Below are 20094 nucleotides of genomic sequence, written 5' to 3'. Positions count from 1 at the left end.
GCTCTAAGCACCCATCTAGGGGGAAGGAAATGAAGAGTAAGAAAGACGGAAAGTTAGCATGCAGACATATTGCTATAAACACACTTACTGCCTCCATTGATGTGCACGAGCCGGTTTCTGTGTGCATCTCTGTTTTTGCTTAGTGTAAAGTCACTTATCACTCATGCTTCTCAGGAATCTCTTGACCGACACATATCAAAGCAGACAAGAGAGTGCGACACATCCACCCGTCTCCCTTCCCCTCGCACGCCGCTTCTTCTTTTTTTTTATCCAATGCAAGAGGAAATGACAAATGGAGGAGGGCAAGTGTGATCGCGCAGCTTGACAAAGCAGTGCGTGTGCATATGTGCGCTCACTCCGTCCTTTGATCAGCGCTGAGGAAGGCAACGTGCAAACAAACACAATCCCCATAATGTATTCCAACGCTCAGATGTGTAAAATAACGATTAAAGTGCGGTGTGTCGTGTTGATGAAAGAAAAAACTGCAAACTGAGTTGTAAAGCAGAAGAATTCAAAGCCGAATGTAACATCAATGACACCGGTGTGTCTTTGCAGTGAATTCCAACATTTTCAAAATTCCGACGGTTTATTGTGACATGCAACGCATTTCCTTGACCTCCTTTTTTTATCAGCTGTGCTGTGAGTACACGCACCTGTCAATGTGTGAACAAATGCATTCTAATGCGCAAGCAGTGTTGCAGCTGTGTCAAGCTCCTATACTGTATGATATGTGGTTTATTGATTTTCCTCTACAAGCCCACACAGACTCACACATGCTCTAGACGGGATCAGATCCCCCACTGATTCACACAGCGAGAGAGAGAGAGACGGAGATAGAAAGGTGATGTGTGAATGGGTGTTCTTGTCTGACTCATCCGGGTTTGTTTTTCAGCTCGCTCACTCAACAGTCCATTAGCTCAGAGTTGGAAGGGCTGGTATTGGATTCTAGCTGACATGTTCCCCCAAGTCTGAGAGCTAGAGATGAGGGCACACGCTGTGCGGAGTGCTCTAGTACTGCTCTCACACACACACACACACACACACACACACACACACACGCTTTCTCTCAGTTGTGATAAAGAAAAAAGTGAACGGGAGAGAGTGTGGAAGAATTGGCTAAAAATAGAGCGGACAACAACATAGGAAAAATGCGCAAGCAAAAATGTGAAAACACGATTATCAAATTGCATGTATCTATTTTGATGGAGCGTCCTGCTAAAATAAGTCATCGACCATTTGGAAAATATGACACCTTCTCTGACAAAATGATCGCCGACACAAAAGTAGCACATAATGGAATGTTAATGAAGTTATTTGCTAGTTGAAAAAGGCTTCCATTTTTTTTTCTTCTTTTTGGCATGCTTGGAAATAAACACTAAATATCAAATAACATTTCTGTCCTACATTTGCAGCATCTTGGCACAAACTCCTTCCCTCCCTTCATCCGAAACTCTCTTTGATTTCCTTCACGAGGAAGCGTGGTACTTAAATCTCTCTCTGTTCTTGTCTCCTTGCAGGGGCCGCCAACCACCACAGTCAGTCCACGCTACGGCCTCCACTTCCCCCTCCGCACAACCACCACACCTTGTCCCACCAGTCTGCCAACAGCCTGAACAGAAACACCCTGAGAGGGGGACGCAATCCCATCCACGCCCCGGCTCCGGGCCCTGGGGACGGGCCCACCACCCCAGAGTCGGTCCAGCTGCAAGACAGCTGGGTTCTCAACAGTAACGTCCCGCTGGAGACCAGGTCAGAGGAAATGTCTTCCCTTTATTTCTTTTTATTTTCTTTTTTTTGCTAATATCTCGACCCACTTACAGTAAAGCACAGCAGTGGAATGAGCCTTGAGTAATCAATAGTGAGGAATGAAAGGTCAGAGCCGTGCTGCTTCAACAACATTCCTGTGAACAACAAGAACGATGCTAGCAAAGGCAATAAGAGCTGAGGCGGATGTAACCTGATACAGAACTGTTTACTCTCTCCGGCAATCATAGACTTTGTTAAGAATGTTGAGAATACAACCTCACCAAAGGAAAGCAGTCTCCTTGGAAAAAATAACACAAGCTAGCTTGTAAGCTAACTGTGAGTTTTTAACAATATAAAAGTGTATTGAATAAAGTATTATTTTTTTTTTACCACAGACTCCTGGACTGACAGCAAACCATGCGTCTTTTGTGGAGCACTTTATGAAATGAAATGAATGCTCCAATGTGGGCTCTTTGCCTCTCCATTACTTCAAAGGTCAGCTGTCAAGGTGGTAAACAACTTTGAGACCGCTCACACAGTGAGGCGCAGGCCAGTGTGAGCTTCAATGCAACTCCATTGAAATTAACACATCTTGCACAGCTCTACCCTCGTACACCATGCCTTATTTACCGAATGTGAATAAAGAATCAGGCAAGATAGACAAATTTAATGGCTTTAATGGACTTGCAAATGTTCAACGGCATATATTAAGGTGTCAAAGTTCACCATAGTTGAACTGTACCATGTGTCCAAGCTCCAGACAGATTTACTTTGCCTCTTCATGCAGATTACATTTGAATTATCAGACTTTGTAATATGAAATTTTGCAGTTATAAATAATGCTGCGACAGAGCTCCTTACACCTAAGATAATTTTATTCTCACTGATTGTCTTCCCCACGATGAGTTTGTGTTTTCAACAATCTTCCCGCAAAAAAAAAGAAATTACTTTTTTGTTCACTAAGCAAACACAACACCTCAGAATATCACGTGCGGTGTGTCACCACACCCTTCCCATCGTTTCGGAGCCAATGTATTAACAAAATGAAAATCGCTCTTCGCCACTGATCCACAAAGGTGTGCAACTCAAATGCATCCGCTACCTCATCTCGCAGTGCAACACATACAGAAAGCTGTCAAAGCCATTATGCATGCAACCTTACGTGAGGGAGCAGGAAATACAAACCATTTCACACACCCTACACATGCGCTTTTGCCGGTACACAAAGAACACTTACCAGGCAAACAGAGCATTCATGCAGGGTATTACTATTCATGAGACATGCAGTGAGAGGGGACACTCCCTACATGTTTGCTAGCATGCACACGCTCACTCTCCGAGCATTTACTCTGCAAGCTGTAGTTGTGTTTCTCCTGCTGGGCGCTGGGGCTTCTGGCTCCGATGGTCCCGGATAAGCTCCCCCGAGTGCCGGCCCTGTGCAGTATTTATGAGGCCCGGCCATGATTAATTCAGCCCCACTGGTCTCAGGTCCATGCTCAACCTGTGCTGATGCATCGCGTCGGTATGCATGATGGATAAGGAGACGCGCGGTGTTGAACAAGAATACCTGCAGCTTGAAATAGAAGCTATTTCCAGTTCAAATTGTTTATTGGGACTCGTGTTGCCATGGCGATGCGTATGCCATAACATCGTTTCAGGAGACAGGTCGTTATTTCTGTTCTTGAAAGGGATCTTTGGCTTACAAAAGTAAAGTTATAAATCCACTCTTTCACAGAAGCCGCCGTGGCCGCCATCTTTACAGATTGAAACAAAGCGGCAAACACACTGACGCACGCTGTTGAGCTCTCCTCCGTGCCAGTATTTGGTCATGTTCAGGTGGTGGGGTTGGGCATGGCCGGGAGCCCGCCGCAGTGAATGGAGCCCAGAGTGGCCGACAGGGTTTCCAGCTCCACCCTCCATCCCAGATTGGGCCCTCCTCTGCTGGGTCTGGCGATGGCGGAGATTGGGTGGGCTGGCTGGAGCTGCTGGAGCTCGGGACCGGAGTCAGAGCCAGCCGGGCAGAGCCAGAGAGTCACACCATCCCCGCGTTGGCAGAGCCCCTCCTCCCGACTTGCTGTAACCGGCACATGTGACGGAGGGAGCGCACAGTTGTGCGTGTACGCGTGTATGTTTGCATCCGAGCATGTGTGCTCTCTTTGACTTCGACTGCTCCCCATTGTAATCATATGTTAATTTTGGCATTTGTTGTCCACTCGTTATAGCAAAGCGCGCGCGTGTGTGTGTGTGTGTGTGTGTGTGTGTGTGTGTGTGTGTGTGTGTGTTTTGGCTTGACCCGATAGTGTGACAGCGCTGAGAGGATGAAGATTGATCACCTAAGAACACCCCAGGGCTTGGATGACTGGCAGGGAAAGAAAGAGATAGGACAAGATGAGAGTGGAGGAAGGGGGGGTGATATAGCAGAGAGCGAGAGAGGGAAGGGGGGGTGGAACGGAATAGTTTACGGTAGTGGAGGGAGAGATAAAGAGGGAGAGAGAGGGAGAGAAATGGAGAGAGGTGGTGATTGAAGGAGATTGTTTTGGGGAGTGTGTGTGAGAGAAGATAGAAAGGCAGAGGAAGGAGATTGGGGCCCGTAGAACATGGATACATTTACCGGTGTGAGATAAATGACTATAGATGGCTGGTGCCACTGTGTGTTTGTGTGTGTGTGTGTGTGTGTGTGTGTGTGTGTGTGTGTGTGTGTGTGTGCGTGCACGTGCGTGTGTGTGTGTGTTAGTGTGTGTGAATCAGGCAAAAGTGCATTTCTCTCTGTGCATGCAAGTGCACATGTGTTGCGGCATTTCGCGAGAGAGCACCTGATTTCCAATCGGTCCTCTGGGGCCTCTTGGCGAGCTGATGCCAGTTTCAATCTCTCTCTGTGATCTCAGGACATTCCCCTGCTCCCTCCTCTCTGGGCCAGAGCTCTCGGGGAGAAATAAGATCACTGAGAGAGTTGCAGCATCTCAATTTATCTGGAAGGAGCAGCAGAGGGTGGGGTGGTGGTGGTGGGGGGGCTATAGGTTACTTTCAAATGCATTACTGCGGAGACAGATTCGGAGATGCTACCTGTGTGAACCACGGGGGGGAGGAGAAGAAGAAGGAGTCGGTTACAGAGAAAAGATTCATGCCCAGCCCTGTGACCGAGACCGTGATATGTATATGAGACCCACGTAATGTCAGGTTTATTAATGATATGATCTTGTATTCATACAGTATATACTGTGAACATAATATCCAATATTATTATGCAGAGCCACAAAGTAAGCTGTCTTTTTTTCAACCGCACATTCACTTGGTTCAGGTATTCATTTTAAAGAGCAATGAAACACAAAAATGATAATGAGTTAATACATTCATATTATATGGAGAATATGCAATTGCGTCATGTCATGCTGTGCTATCATAAATGTTGTCAGCAAATGCAGATGAACACTCTTATTGTCAACAGCAGTTTCCAAAGTCTCACCACACGGTCCATTTAGAAGCTGTACTTGAGCTTTTGATCTTAATACATGATCTTCAATAGACGATGGAGTCCATGCTGGATTAATAGAATGCCCTACAACCGAATTGTTTTCTCAATTAAATGTAATTTGGAGCTTTCTTTTTTTGATGAAGTCATACCACACACTTTACGGTAGTCCAGCCTGAGTGGGAAGAGCTAGTATAGCAGAGGACCACACCCTTTGACTTTCACACAGGACTTTCAAGTGTGAAAATTCCTGAAACACGACAAAAAAAAAACAGGGTTCCCCCCACCCCACGTCCTGTCACAGCTGTTGTAATGGATGATGTCAGCCTAATGCTAACGTCAACATTATGCAGACTCTACTGGGTCTAACTGGTGATTGTCAAAAAACTTCAGCCGACATTACAACATGCTGCTCGATTACTGAAAAGCAAATATTCAATGGGATTGGTCAATCATTGCTGAGTATAATCAGATAGATCCTGACGCATCTCGTCAACTTGACAATGAACAATCGCCTCCCTTGTTAAATACATGGCCTTTACGATTATTTATAAAAGAAAATGTAGTGAATTCCTCAGATGTTAGCGTTGGAATTTCAGGGGACGTGTGGCGCCTTAACTAAAAAACCATGCGGGGATACAAGCTGCCATTTGAGTGCACTGTTGCTTTAATGTAAAGAATTTCTTCATAACATCTCTGTATAGTTGAATACGAGATGATGCTTTGTTTGTTTTTGCTTTTTACACATATCACTCAGCACTCATTGTTCCCTGTCCTCCTTCAGAACAACACTCAGGCAAATGAATGCCCATTATACTGTGTCCATCTGCCGATTGTTGTTTCCTGCAATTGTAGCAGGGAACAATTCTCCCGACGCCATCCGCGTGCATCCTCCAATCCCCGAGCCTTTTGTTTCATTCTGAGATCTGACCAGTTTTTTTTTCTTTTTTTCTTCAGTCACCCCCACGCTGAGCCAACCTCCGCTAATTGTTCTCTACCTCTGATGATTATTCTCATAGCGCTATCCGAAGCAACCACATGTTTGTGAGAGCTGAGAAAATAAAGAGTGTGTGTGCGAGTGCTCGCGAGAGCCCGCACGCGTTCGCTTGCTCAGGGGGAATGCGAGCTTTGACTTCCTGCTAATTACCCAGCATGCTCTCTGTTCTGTGGTTAATTGTCCAGGTCCTCTCTTTCTCTCGATGGGGGACAGGGTTGGAATGTAGTGAAAACATCCACCCTTTCTCTCTGATTGCCTTCCAATCTATAGCCTCCCTCTCCATCCCTCTCTGAGGGTCACTTTTCGGCTCCGCGAAGATGCAAATGAAAGGTTCAGTAGCACGTACAGGGCAATCTCGCGAAAGAAAACCCACATGGATTTTTATTGTTTGTGCGTGGGCGGGCGCCCATGTCTGAGTCTGTGCGAATGTGTGTCAGTGTGTGAGTTTGAGCTTGCTTGTTCTGCATGCATGTGTGTGTGTGTGTGTGTGTGTGTGTGTGTGTGTGTGTGTGTGTGTGTGTGTGTGTGTGTTGCATGTGTAAGACAGGATGTATGACAGCGAGGTAGCAATGGTTAGACTTGGGGTGGGGGGGGGGGGGGTGCTGCTGCTGGCAGCTCAGTGGAGGGAGGGGAGGAGGGGAGGGGTCTCTGTCAGCCCTCTCTAATTATGTGTGACGTTTCCATGCTGGACCACTGTCAGAAATCCCACAATATTCACACACAAACACGCGGACGCGCATGCGAGCAAACACACACAGCCCGGCACTAATGATACAGAATTGTGATTGCCGGCTGCCTGCTATGATAGAACCCCTCCATAGTCCTCCGCTACATAAATCAATGTCAATTACCTCCCCAGAGCACATTAGACACTTTCCATTCCTACTCGTAATTAGTATGGCCCATAGACATATTCCCATCCCACACCAAGCTCGCTGCGGAGCTTCTGCACACAAACAAACGGAGCCAGGAAATGAAATGAATTCGGGGGGCCCCGCGTTCAAATGCATACCAGCACATCAAGTCGTGTACATGGCGCTGCACGGAAGGCAAGTAATTGACCAGATCGCCTCCTCCTTGCATACGTGCACACATGAGGGGTATTGTAATTAATTACCGCTGGCCTCGCCATCACAGAGTGGCTGTGAAAATGAGTTGAAGTGAAGACACATGCTGGTTGACCTTGGAGTGTGTGTGTGTGTGTGTGTGTGTGTGTGTGTGTGTGTGTGTGTGTGTGTGTGTGTGTGTGTGTGTGTTTGTGCGTATACACATGCCTTCCACACATTCTTGCATTTGGGAGCCTGTAGGTTTGTGCGTGCATATTAAAATTGAGGGCTGTGACACTGAGAGGCTGGTATATTTAGACAATAACCTCATATTTCTTTGCGTGCCATCTCCTTGCGCTCATTCAGCCCCTATGCGTCTAGAGGTTGTTGCACACACACCCCCCCCCCCTTTCATCTCTGCCCTCTGTTTTCCATGGTGTCACGCAGCGTACCTGACAGGAAAAGGCGGAGGAAGAAAAATGAGAGGGATCCAGCAGGATAGCAATCCAACAATCAACAATCAGTGGCATGAGATGATGAGAGAGAGAGAGAGAGAGAGAGAGAGAGAGAGAGAGAGAGAGAGAGAGAGAGAGAGAGAGAGAGAGAGAGGCAGAGCACTGACTGGCTGAATAATTGATAGAGAGTGAAGCGGTGCTCCCAAACCAAAATCTTTATGCTCTGAGTTCATCACCTGTTTTCACCAACTGTTTTTTAAGAAGAGAGGACACATGTACAGACACGCTGTTATGAAACAGCCGTTATTAAAGACATCACAAGGATAGGAGGACAGCAAAGTGCAGTTAAGCATTATTCTAAATAGCCCGCGTCATTATCACTGGCCCTACTAGCCTAGTCTGAAAAAATATGACAGTGAGCTACAGAAGGAAGAGCAGAACACTGACACACATTTGTGCACGCACACACACACACACACACACACACACACTTGTTTGTATTACTTCACTTCTGAGGACACAATCTGTGAGTCACATGTCTTGTACCAGAGGCAGACGTGAGTCACAAATCTGGTGACTTTAGTATCCACCTGTCTCCACTTGACAAAGAAAACAAAGACTAACTCGACTTTGACTTTATCACCAATGACTCGTGACTTTACTTGGAATGACTTGCTATGCTCCCAAAGATTAAAAATGATGTTACAGTATCAGAAGCGGATGTAGCAGTACAGACAAAACAAGATATCTCGGGTTGTCACATTCAAAAATGAGAGTCGTAAATGCTGAACTTACAGTGATATAGCAAACAAAGAAATCGCAGAGACACAAGAACTTTCAACCTCATTCCACATTTGAAGCAGCACAAAGTTAAGGCCAGCTTTAATGTGTTTCAGCCAGCTAATTTTAAGTCTAGTTTAAGTCAATGTTAGCTAAAAGCTAGCACTAGATAATTAACTTTGCAAACATGAAATCAATGAGCTCTAGACAACGCTAACAATGGTATGTCTTAAATCACGAAACAATTGGCAATGTCTAACAATGCTGCTGAATCCATAATGACTTGTTTAGGACATGGTCACCGCGGTTTGTAGACTGCCGTTTTGAAGCCTTGAGTTTGGCATTCGGGCCGTCGCCATCTTGTTTTTTTGCCACCAGAAGTGACAGGAGAGGGTGGAGCTAAGTACCACCGAACGATGAACAAGACCAAAATCATTGAACTCATTAACTCATCATCTTTTAAATGTACTTAGGGTAATAAATCAAATGAGAAGTAGGGGCATTTTTATCATGGCCTTGCAACCAGAGGAGTCGCCCTCTGATAGCCAGTAGAGACAATGCAATTTTAAGGCACTTCTGCATTGGCTTCACTTTTCAGACCCAGAGGTTGCTGCCTGCTTCATAACCAAGACTGACTTCGTGGTTCAACTTTGGACAATCATTTTCCTGTGCAATTAGTTATTAGTGCCAGTAATTTGGTTGTGCGCTCTGAGAGTCTTGCCTCCAAATAGAGTAGGTCCGATTATCAAGCTAGATGCTTGTGTATATTATCATAACCAAGAAATTATGGATAACACTTCTTAAATATGACCGTATTTGTAATAACAGGAATTGTCGTTTAACCATCATAACATGCCAGCCCTCAAGCAGCCTTTTTGGAGAAATAAGGAGGACCAAACAAAATGTCCTGTCTTTGCAGAAATGTCCTCCCTTCAAAGATCAGAAACTAACAAAGACACAAAGACAGAAAAGCCAGAGCATGTGCACCTACACACACCTACAAACACACAAACGGAGCGAATTCCACAAAGACGAGCAGACAAAAAAAACTCCCTCCCCTCAGTCGTCTTTGTTGCAATGGAGTGACCTCGCCTCCTCTGATCTGTCACATTCACCTGAGGGCTTTCTTCTGTGGAACCACCTGTTGTCTGGGTAGGGGCCGCTCCTCGCGCCCCATGTGGGTGTCGCAAAAGATGTCACAAAGGTGCCACAGAAGTTGCTCTTATTGTGTCCTTGAAAAGTTTCTCGAGAGCAGCATTTCATTTCCTTACCATGGCAACAACGTTCCTACAAGGTCAGATCAAAAAAGGAATCTGAAAAAGAAGGAGGGAGGGAGGGAGGGAGGGAAAAGGAGAATAGAGAAAAAAGAAAAAGCGTGATGTATGTGAGAAATAGTGGAGTGGCAGTTGGGGGAAGGAAAATTATAGCATGGGAAGGGGAGGGAGAGTAGCGAAGGAGACGTGTTGGGTGAGCAGGTGCAGCGATATCTGAGGATAATGGGTAATATGAGCAAAGGGATGATGGTTCAAATCCTTCTTTTATCCTCTCTGAGCTCTGACCTCACTAGGGCAATGAGGACACGAAAAGGGGACAGCAGTGATCCTCTGAAGCCATCGAGAGCAGAAACGAGGCGCATCGTAAGTGGGGTGAGCGGAGGCGAAACGACGGAATGGAATGGGAGAAAAAAAAAGAGTGCAGCAGGTGGAGGTTAAAACGAGACCTTGGACTGGAACGGGCTGAATCGGAGACACAATCAGTTCAAGGATGTTCAAACCCATATGGCAGGAAGGGTTCATCGGAAAGAGAAATTGGACAGAAGCTTGCACATATGTGACCCTGTCTCTTGCACTGTGATAGGGCGGTACTGTGGCGTGTCCGCCAAATGTTTACCTCTCTACCAGAGCTTTTCTTTTTTTTAAACCACTTGTTTCAGCCCCAGAATCGACTCATAACACAATATTATCTTTTCTCTACCTGTAGAATGACCTTTTTTCACTCCTGTGCTTCTTCCCCTCTTCAGGCACTTCCTGTTCAAGACGTCGTCAGGGACCACCCCTCTCTTCAGTAGCTCCTCCCCTGGTTACCCCCTGACCTCGGGAACTGTGTATTCTCCACCCCCTCGCCTGCTACCCAGAAACACCTTCTCCCGCTCGGCCTTCAAGCTCAAAAAGCCGTCCAAGTACTGCAGCTGGAAATGTGCAGCGGTGACGGCCATCGCAGCTGCCGCCCTGCTGGCCGTCCTGCTGTCCTACTTCATCGGTAAGTGATGTGACGCACCACATGTTGTTCCTGAATAGGATACTTTAATCATGTCTCTTGAATGCGCATGCATAGTCACACATTTTGTTTTAGGTTGGTTAGCCCTGTTTTTTTCTGGGACCCATAGCACGTGAACTTTGCTGTTATCTGTATTCATCCCAGACCACAGTGGGGGGAAAAAAGCGTCAAGCCAACGGCCCGTTGTAAACACAAGGCAGATTCTCGAGGTGCAGGAGTGTTGTCACTGCAGCCTCATGCTACACTGTCAAAATGAGACTCAGCCAGGGCCCTGGCCTCCACTCTGCATCAGCAAACAGCCAGACAGACAGACAGAAATATTCACACACACCACAGCATAATGTGGCTGGTTTTTTTTTTTTCTTTCCGTGAGCAGGTATCAGTTAAGATAGGAATCCCTGACTCACCCAGCAGGGGAGCGGATGCCTCTTCACTGATCTGAAGCCAATGCGCGATAGTCATACTTAAAGGAATGGCGGATGCTCAGAGGAGAGCACTTAGTGAGCACCTCGGGAGGAGATTGTGATGGCTGGCTTCTGGTTGATCTGAAGGGAAGAGAGAGAGAAAGAGCAGCGAGTCGGGGAGTGTGTGTGTGCGTGGGCGAGAATTTTATCCTCTCTTGACCTGGTTCACTGGACAGGAGAATGCAGGCCTGTATGTGTGTGTGTGAGAGATAGACAATAGAAAGAGGAGGAACAGAAAATCTATGTATGTTTGGCTGTGTTTGTGTGTGTGTGTGTGTGTGTGTGTGTGTGTGTGTGTGTGTGTAAGTGTGTAAGTGTGTGTGTGTGTGTGTGTGTGTGTGTGTGTGTGTGTGTGTGTGTGTGTGTGTGTGTGTGTGTGTGTGTGTGTGTGTGTGTGAGGAGGCAGATGTGTCACCGAGCCCTTGATTGGCCTCTTACCCGAGAGACTAGAGGCAACAGATGGGGGATCTTAGGAAACAGTGGCATCAGCAGAAAGAACAACCTCCTTATCTCCTCTACATACATTATTAATACAATTTTACATTATTTATAAATACATATATATATTTATATATACATCACCATCCATCTCCCCATCCACAGTGAATGTGCGTGTGTGTGTGTATACGTGGGCTACGTGCACTGCAAGCCTGGATGTGTCCAAAAAGCACATGTGCACTCTCAAGTGTCCATGTGTGTGTGTGTGTGTGTGCGTGTGTGTGTGTGCTTTGTGTACCCCCTCTGAGTGCCCTTGAGAGCGGTGCGCGTCCTCCAGAGCAGATCAAGGCCCCTTGCCTTAGGGCACACAGACCGATCCGGCCTCTCCTGAGCTTTGCGCGGTCACACCGCGCTGGACAGCCCCATACGGAGGAAGGAAGGACCTTCCCCGTTGATACTTGAGGGCAGGGATGTAGTGGAGCGTAGGAACTCACCAAACCCTCAATCTTATTTTTATTAGCAGCGTTGGGGCTCACTTGGGGAATGCAATGACTCAAATATTTGTTTTCATCAGAGAACATGTAATCGTTAATAACATGAAGCTGATAAGGAACTAATGAGGAAAATAATTCAAAAATGTGTAAATCTGAGGACATAATTGCTTGCCTTATCTACACTTCTTCTTTTTTCTTTTTTCTTTTTACCACTACATCAGTGTTAGTGCACCAGCTGGGTACTTCCCAGACACATACAACTTGTTAACTGTGTTGCCTGTTTGTCTTGACAATTATTAGCATTAGCTTTTTAGCCATAATAAGAAAGGACTTTTTATAGCTAAAAATGAGTCTGGTACGCATGCTCTCCCAATACAGTGTGAATATACTGTTCTGTACATTGGAGCTTTTTTTTAATGGAGTTCAGTGTGTAAGGACATTTTCCTTTAAGCTCCACTTTCTGTGTATTTACTGTTTTATTGTATGCCTAACGTTAGTGCTTCGCCACCAAACTTAATTGTGCAAGTGGCAATAATTCGGTAAGCTGAAAGAGGCTGTAATGATACTTTATTGTCATTACAGTATTACTTTTACGAACTGTGGGGCTCCTTTTTTTCAGCTGCTCTAAGGAAATGTTTTGCTCTGGTGTTTTGTCTGTGCTGAACAGAGCTGTAGCAGTGCTGCCAAGCCTGAAACCCTTGTGTTTACCTAGCTTTTTGTAGCGTTAATCGTGCAGCGAGTTTCGGTCGGAAGAGTTCACTGCTCATAAGGGGGATTTTGTAGAGCCTTGTTTGTGTGTTACGTGTGTGTGTGCATGCGTGCGTCTGTGTGTGTGTGTGTGTGTGTGTGTGTGTGTGTGTGTGTGTGTGTGTGTGTGTGAGAGAAAGCCCAGCACTCACTGGGGGGATTCTGCAGAGCACCCAGAGCCATGCAGCGTGAAGAGGACCCCTCTGAGGCATCTGCCCAGGAGCCCACTCATAAATTACACCAGGACACATGTGCCTAAACAGCACTTTTCATTTTTGTGCGGGCGTGCGTGAGCGTATGTGTGTGAGTACTCCTCCCCACAGAGCTACCTGCGGGAAGTGTGCGCGACAACGTGTGTGTCTGATACCAAGGCTTTGTGGGCTCGCTGGCCTTCAAACAAAATCCTTTTTTCTTTTTTTTCTTTCGAGCTTCTCAAGGCCATAAATAAACACTGGACAATCTTCCAGAAACACACACACACACACACACACACACGTGTGCATACACAAGGAGAACCTTTTAGAAAGGCTGGACTCAGCATGCTTCAGGAGCACGGTAGATGTTATCTCTTTGAAGCTTATTCACTGTGTCCTACTGTTAGAAAGGAGCCATGGGGATGAGATAAACACACACACACACACATGGATACACGACATGGAATAAGCATGTGCAGCTGTGTGTCTCTGCATATCTGTACAAAAAAAATTGTGTTTGCATGAGTTAGAGAGAGTTCTTTTGTTCGGCTAACGCATTTAGCTCCCAACTCCGGTGGAGTATGGTCTTGTCTTTACATGTGAAGGAATGACTGAACGGATGGAGGGAGGAGGATAAACGACAGTGCTTGTTCTTCATTCCCCCGGCGTCTTGTTTGCTTGCTCCGCATGGAGCGCCGGAGCCAAAGGAGAGGTGGTTGCTAGGATACAGGTGAGCGGCTGGCATGCGGGAGGGAAGACGCGCCCGTCATTGTGTACGGCAACCTGGAGAGAGCGAGATATAGGGAGACGAAAGGGAGAGGAAGGAAGAAGAAAAAAAAGGGTTGGGATAGAGTTAGAGCAGAGAGGGCAGAGGGGAAGAAGGAAGATAGGTCACTGTCAGTGTGTGGCCAGAACGTAAAGGGGAGAGGAAGAGGAGGATAGATGGCTGGACAGACAGAGGAGGAGGGCTGAGGCTGAGAGATTGAGGGGGAGAGAGGAGAGTGGTCTTGTTGTTTTCACTGCCGGGAAAAAGGAGGGGAGCCGACGGAGGGGAGGTGGAGGAGGAGGAGTGACGAGACTGAGGAGAAACCGAGGGCAGGCAGAGGGAGGAGAGATGAAGGAGAGCGTGGCCTCCTGAGGTCCTGTCACCTGGAAATATCTGTGGGACTAATGTCTCCTAATTGATCACAGCGAGCGGAGAACAGAGGGAGTGTGACAGAGAGAGAGAGAGAGAGCGCAAGGAGAACGAGAACGGGGGGGGGGGGGGGTGACAAAATAAGTTAGAAGTGAGAAGACGGATGTACGTCTCGGAGGACAGGAAATGCACGGGGAGAGAGAAAAATAGACAGAAATAACGGGATGCGCTGCGGTTAGTAAGGAGATGAGGAGGCCGGTGTGACGCAGGGATGAAAGATCGAGGACATGTCAGAGTCCAGGTGGACTGTTTTCACACAGACACAGGTGTGCCCTTGACTGCAATGAGTAAACTCGCTCGCGGGCGCCGGTGTCACCTTCGCGGGGGTGTTTCGTGTGAATGTGTGCGCGCGTGATGGCTGAATTTGTCAGGCTCAGTGGCATACTCCACATGGTATTGTCACCACTGATGAATGAGAGCGCACAAACGCGCGTGCACACACAGACGCAATGTATTTTTAGTCTTGCTCTCAGCTCCCCTTGTCTATTGATTAAACACACGCGTGCGCGCGCACGCACACACACACACACACACACGCACACACACACTGTCATCGAGTGTGACCTTCATGCCTCTGAGCCGACCACTTTCCATCCATCATTGCCGTCTCGCTGTACCAGACTGATCACAATCGCTTACTGCCCATTCTTCCCGCTCGTAAGCGCCTCACTTCAGTGCATTCATAACGACGCTCCCTTACATAATAACATGTTAATGATTTTTACTGCTCAAAGATGTAGAGCTCTGCCAAAATATACCAGGTATTAATGTAATCAGAGTTTGCATTTTCTGGATTTTTTTTGTGCATATTTTTATCATTAATCAGAACATGCTGGCTGCAGTGCAGTAGTGATCACCTAGCAGCTGGGTAGAAAACAGGAGTGTTTCAGGAGAGCGTGTTTACAGATTTGTACTCAGCTTTAAACAAGACCCTTTTCTGTCTGAGCATCATCCAATCACCGGACTGGCGCATAGGAAAAGGAAATAATAAGAAAGAAAAGGTTGAATTCCTGTACATTGTCAGCATTGAGTTTGACGCCCCGGCCTTTTGTCAGGCATCCAATTCAAAATGTGAAACAACACACACATACTAAAGCCCCAGGCTCTAACAACCAATCAAAAGGGAGAGCCACTTTTCAAAAACACCTGAGACAATTATCACATCACATTAATTCAAATAATAAAAACGGGACCAAGCCATTCCCCCCCGAGATTTCACGTCACTATGCCTCCAACTTAAATGTTTCCTGACACACAAAGACACTGATTAGCACATTTTTACAATAAATAACGTCTTCCTGCAACATTGACAGCTTAATGAAGTGGTTCCCAATTCATTGTGACCTTTAAAAGCAAAGCAGTGCCTCCTCTATGAGTTCAGAGCATTCAACCAAAGAGCAATGTTCCCCTCTTGGATGTGAATAGTTAATTATTCATTATGTCAAAATAAAGAAAGCAAAGCACGGAAATATCACACAGAAATAGGATTTGTATTCCTCGTCTTTATCTTATTAAGATACTGGTTATCACGTTTGGGAGCCACTGTCTCAGGTCATGCTTCAAGTAATAGAACTTGTAGAGAAAAATAGGGAAAAGACATGCAATGCATCGCAGATTATGTGTTATTTTTTGAAAAGCTCTGGCCCCATTTTTGATGAATCAATGTCTACTAGCGACCCCGTTATCACAGGTTATATTTCTAATACTTGAGCCAAAGTGTGATGTTCCTTTCTTGGATTGTTTCATTACCAGCTGTGAGAGTGCAACGCTGGTACTGTTTTCACCTTGTGAATTGGTGTGTGTGTGTGTGTGTGTGTGTGTGTTTGTGTGTGTGTGTGTGTGTGTGTGTGTGTGTGTGTGTGTGTGTGTGTGCGTGACAAAATGTAATCCTGGAGACACTTACTGTAGCAGGAACTACTACAGAACAGGTTTTGTAGTTGAGATCAAAATGAAGGCCCAAGATGAGTGTATTCCAAGCAAGAGCATCGGAAGTAGGGGGGATGAAGTGGGTACGCCCCTGGCCTATTTGGTGTTGCGGCTGGTGTGATCCCATCACAAGACGGTACCTAGTTTGAATAGTTTTCAGAGGCTTCAGGACGTGAAACTATTTTTTAGTCTTGACAAAAATCTCAAAGTAATTTGTTTTTGAGGCAGAAATATGACTACCACTTTTTTTAATCGTCTTACAACCTGTCAGGTTTATCTGAGCAACCCTGTGGGGAGTCTCATCCCACTGCCTTAGTACATACCTCTGGAATTAGAAGACAATTCAACTATGCTGATTGTGTGTTCAAGTTTGTTTTTTTTAAATTATATTATACATTTTTTTTGACAGATTTTCTCAATTTTGGCCCTTTAAAGTAAATCAGTGTCTACTAGTGGCCCCTGATCAAAAGTTATATGAGTGATGTTCCCTTCTTGGATCGCTTCATTTGAATGCTTGATGAAGTGAAACTCTCATTTCATTTTTTTATTTTTTTATTCAAGATTAAACCAAAATCAGGTTTTTAAAAATCTTTTTTTAGCGGAAATAAATTTTTTTCCTTCTTATCTATATTATCAATCATCTCTGGACTCCTCAGCTTTATCTTGCAAGACCCTAGGGGGTGCTGACCCAAGGTTGTTGTTTTTTATCTTGTCTTTTTCAATAAGAAACAAAGACAGTGAGCCCCTTGAGTGTGTGTGTCTGCTTCAGTTGTGTCGGACCTGCTGGTCTCTCACGTTATGGCTGCCTTCCAAAGCCAGCTCCTTGACCCCAAAGTCCCCTCTCACTCTGCATGTGGCTTCCCGTCTGCCGATCCGAGGTGGAACAGCTAGAGGTCAGGATGTGTCGCTCATGCCAGTGTGGGTGTGCGTCCATATACATTTGGTGTGTGTGTGCTGGGGTGAGGTGAGGGCATATGGTGGATGCAGGAACCTGGGCATAAGGATCAGACGGGGAGCGTGTGTCCCTAGCAGCAGGGCCTGTCGCACTGATAAAGGTTAGGATCTTACCACACGTCGCCGGTCCAGGAAGAGGGCAGGGCATGGCCGGGACCGGTCACAAGGCACTATACCATCTGCACCAGAGGGATAAATGGGTCATCAGCATGGGCCAGGTGATGCAAAACCCAGTGCACACTTGTTCAGCCAGTACACAGTGGAAAACATCAATGTTTGTCCTTTGACTTCCTGTCTGTTTACCTGGAGTTTCTCTACGTGCTTTGGAGGATCTATTCTTTGCTTTGATGTTGTGCATAAATCCAGAATTCACAGCCTGTCTGACATCACTGCGGAGCCTTTGCACCGCCCCACATCAAGCGCGCATGGGCTCATTTCATTCTTTTATTTCCTCATTCATTTATTCATTAGTGCGGGTCTTATCTGGGCCCAATCGTTAGTCCAATTAGGCCCATGGTGCTTCACTAGTCCTGTGTTGGAAACAGAAGCTGGATGAAGGCGAAGCGAAAGAAAGAAATGTCTGTCCCCTCTTCTCCTCTCCCCCGTCTCTCATTTTCTTTCAGCCTCTCCGTCTCTTGGCCTCCAGAGCAGACTCTTCTCCCCGTCTCTCTCTCACCCCCTCGCTCATTCCCTCTCCCTCTCTGATCTGCGATAAGATAGCATAGTTCCTCATATCCTGTTTCTAATACAGATCGATGAGAGGGAGAGGACCGAGGTAGGAAGGGATGAGACGAGGCAGAGTGGGCTGATGAGGAGAGGAAGAAGGCACAGGGAGGGGCGGGGCGGTGTGTGGGGGGGGGTTTAGGGTAGAGATATCTGAAGAGGAAATGAGGATTCAGAAAGGAGGACATCACTCAGATTCACATCTCTTTTCATTTAGCCCCATCACACAGACACACACGCACGCGGGCCGTCTCAATATCTCAGTGCCAATAAGGAAGCCATTTCTGCTGCGTGATTGAGTGAGTTGCCGTTTCTCTCTGCCAGACGCTGTTTTGCAGGTGGGAGCTGCGAGAAAAACTCACATAACCTTTTGTGTTGCAGTCAATTACAGTTCAGTTGCATCAGCTGGGTGAGGAGGTCCCGCCGGGGGTTGCTGTGTGTGTGTGTGTGTGTGTGTGTGTGTGTGTGTGTGTGTGTTTGTGTGTCTGCGTGCATGCACTTGTTGTTAACACCGTACAATTTTAAGCATGCATACGCAGATACACACACACACACACGCACACACACACACACACACACACACACACACACACAGGAGCAGACAAATTGTCTCTCTCAGTGTCTATGACCCCCGAGGGCAGCAGCCAACCGCCGCCCCCGTCCCTCTGTCTGAGACTCTAAATGATCTCAGCGAGCAGCGCCTTAACAAAAACGTATCTGAGAGACAAGCCCGCTTTATTTATAGACTACATAAGTGGATATTGTGTTGTAAATTCTAAGAAACATCCCAAATGGCCTGAATATTGAGCAGCGGAGGGGCAGCAGGCTGAGTTTCCCCCTCAGTCTCTCTCCCTCCGTGTTAGCACCGCACCCCTTTTGCTGCAGAGGCGGGGGGAGAAAGGTGCGAGCGATACAGAAAAAACGCGAAGGTGCGTCGTGATGGGAGGGGGGTGGGGGGGTGAGAGGGTAAGGCAGGGAAAAGGCATCCTAAACCAATTAGCAGCTGGGCCGAGGATGGGCGGGGCTGGTCTCAGCTACAATTACCGCCCTAATTGAGGTCAGAGTTGTTAATTTAGTGGTGAATTAGAACAGTTAATATGCATTTACCAGGACGGCCAGGGGAGATAGCAAAGAATAGTGTGTGTGTGTGTGTGTGTGTGTGTGTGTGTGTGTGTGTGTGTGTGTGTGTGCGCGCGTGCATACACTTATGCTCTTTGTGTAATATTGGTCACATTGCAAGCGATTACATCCGAAAGCATGCAAGGGGCCATTCTCCTGCCTTTGGTGCAATTAGGAGCAGTGCAATTCAGTTCAACGGGAGATGCTGCCTGTTAACTACGCCATGATACGGTCGAGGCGGAGGCAGAGGCGGGCGAGAGACGCGAGAGAGTTTGAACAGTTGGAACATGTTCCAGAGAACAGAATGATGATGATACAATATCTTCCAGTCAGGGGACGCTCAGTGCACAGTCTGCCCATAAAGTCACTTTTCTCCACCACACACGTAGCCCACACATGAGCTTTGTATTTCTGTCTGATTGTTTGCTTTGAGAACCACTTACCGTCAGAGCATGAATCACCGCCATCTTTTCTCACCCAACGCGATGCAGGGCCACTCATCCCTTAATTCTTTCGCCTCCACTTGCCATCTTCTTCTCCGTTCCTCATTCCATCCGTAGGGCCCCTTATTCATCTCATCCTCTCTTCTCTGCAGCATCATCATCATCACGGAGCCTGTTTCCCTGCTTTTTTCTTCTTTTTTTTATCCTCAGGGGATTTTATATGTTCTTTAATATTCTCTCAGATCCTTTCTGTTCTCCAGTATTCTCTCTGTTCCTCTCCTGATCTCCTCCTCTCTTCCGAGGTTTGGCGCGACTCCTTCGAGAACCCCCTGATCCCCCGGTCCTCGTCCCTCTGTCCATCACGCTGTCCATTTTTCGTCTTGTTTTGTCACAGGATCACGTGCGCTGCTGCCGCTGTTTCAGATGCTGTCTTTTGCAGATGATACTGGCAAGCACTTTGCCTCTCTAAATTATGCATCGAGATTACATAAAAATAAAAAAAGAACCCCTCGAAGCAACAGATCTATTTTTAATCCGACTCGTTTGCTTGTTAAACCTGTTTCTCTGTGATCTTTCCATGTGTGTACATGTGTGTGTGTGTGTGTGTGTGTGTGTGTGTGTGTGTGT

At 46.6% G+C, this 20094-nt stretch overlaps 1 protein-coding gene across 6 annotated transcripts in view; it reads left to right on the top strand.

Annotated features, from left to right (window-relative positions):
- The window catches only part of tenm2a (teneurin transmembrane protein 2a), a 201230-nt gene that overhangs the window by 142205 nt on the left and 38931 nt on the right, over window positions 1-20094 (top strand). For all 6 annotated transcript variants that reach the window (XM_068714393.1, XM_068714391.1, XM_068714390.1 and 3 more), the window contains 2 exons: window positions 1518-1749; window positions 10514-10752. In XM_068714393.1, coding sequence (XP_068570494.1) covers window positions 1518-1749; window positions 10514-10752 — 471 coding nt within the window. The remainder of the gene's footprint in view (window positions 1-1517; window positions 1750-10513; window positions 10753-20094) is intronic.

The sequence above is a fragment of the Cebidichthys violaceus genome, unplaced genomic scaffold (assembly GCF_023349555.1).
Source record: "Cebidichthys violaceus isolate CVI_PGR_0920_01 unplaced genomic scaffold, fCebVio1.0.p SCAF_2, whole genome shotgun sequence".
NCBI lineage: Eukaryota > Metazoa > Chordata > Actinopteri > Perciformes > Stichaeidae > Cebidichthys > Cebidichthys violaceus.
This window is presented reverse-complemented; position numbering and strand designations above follow the sequence as displayed.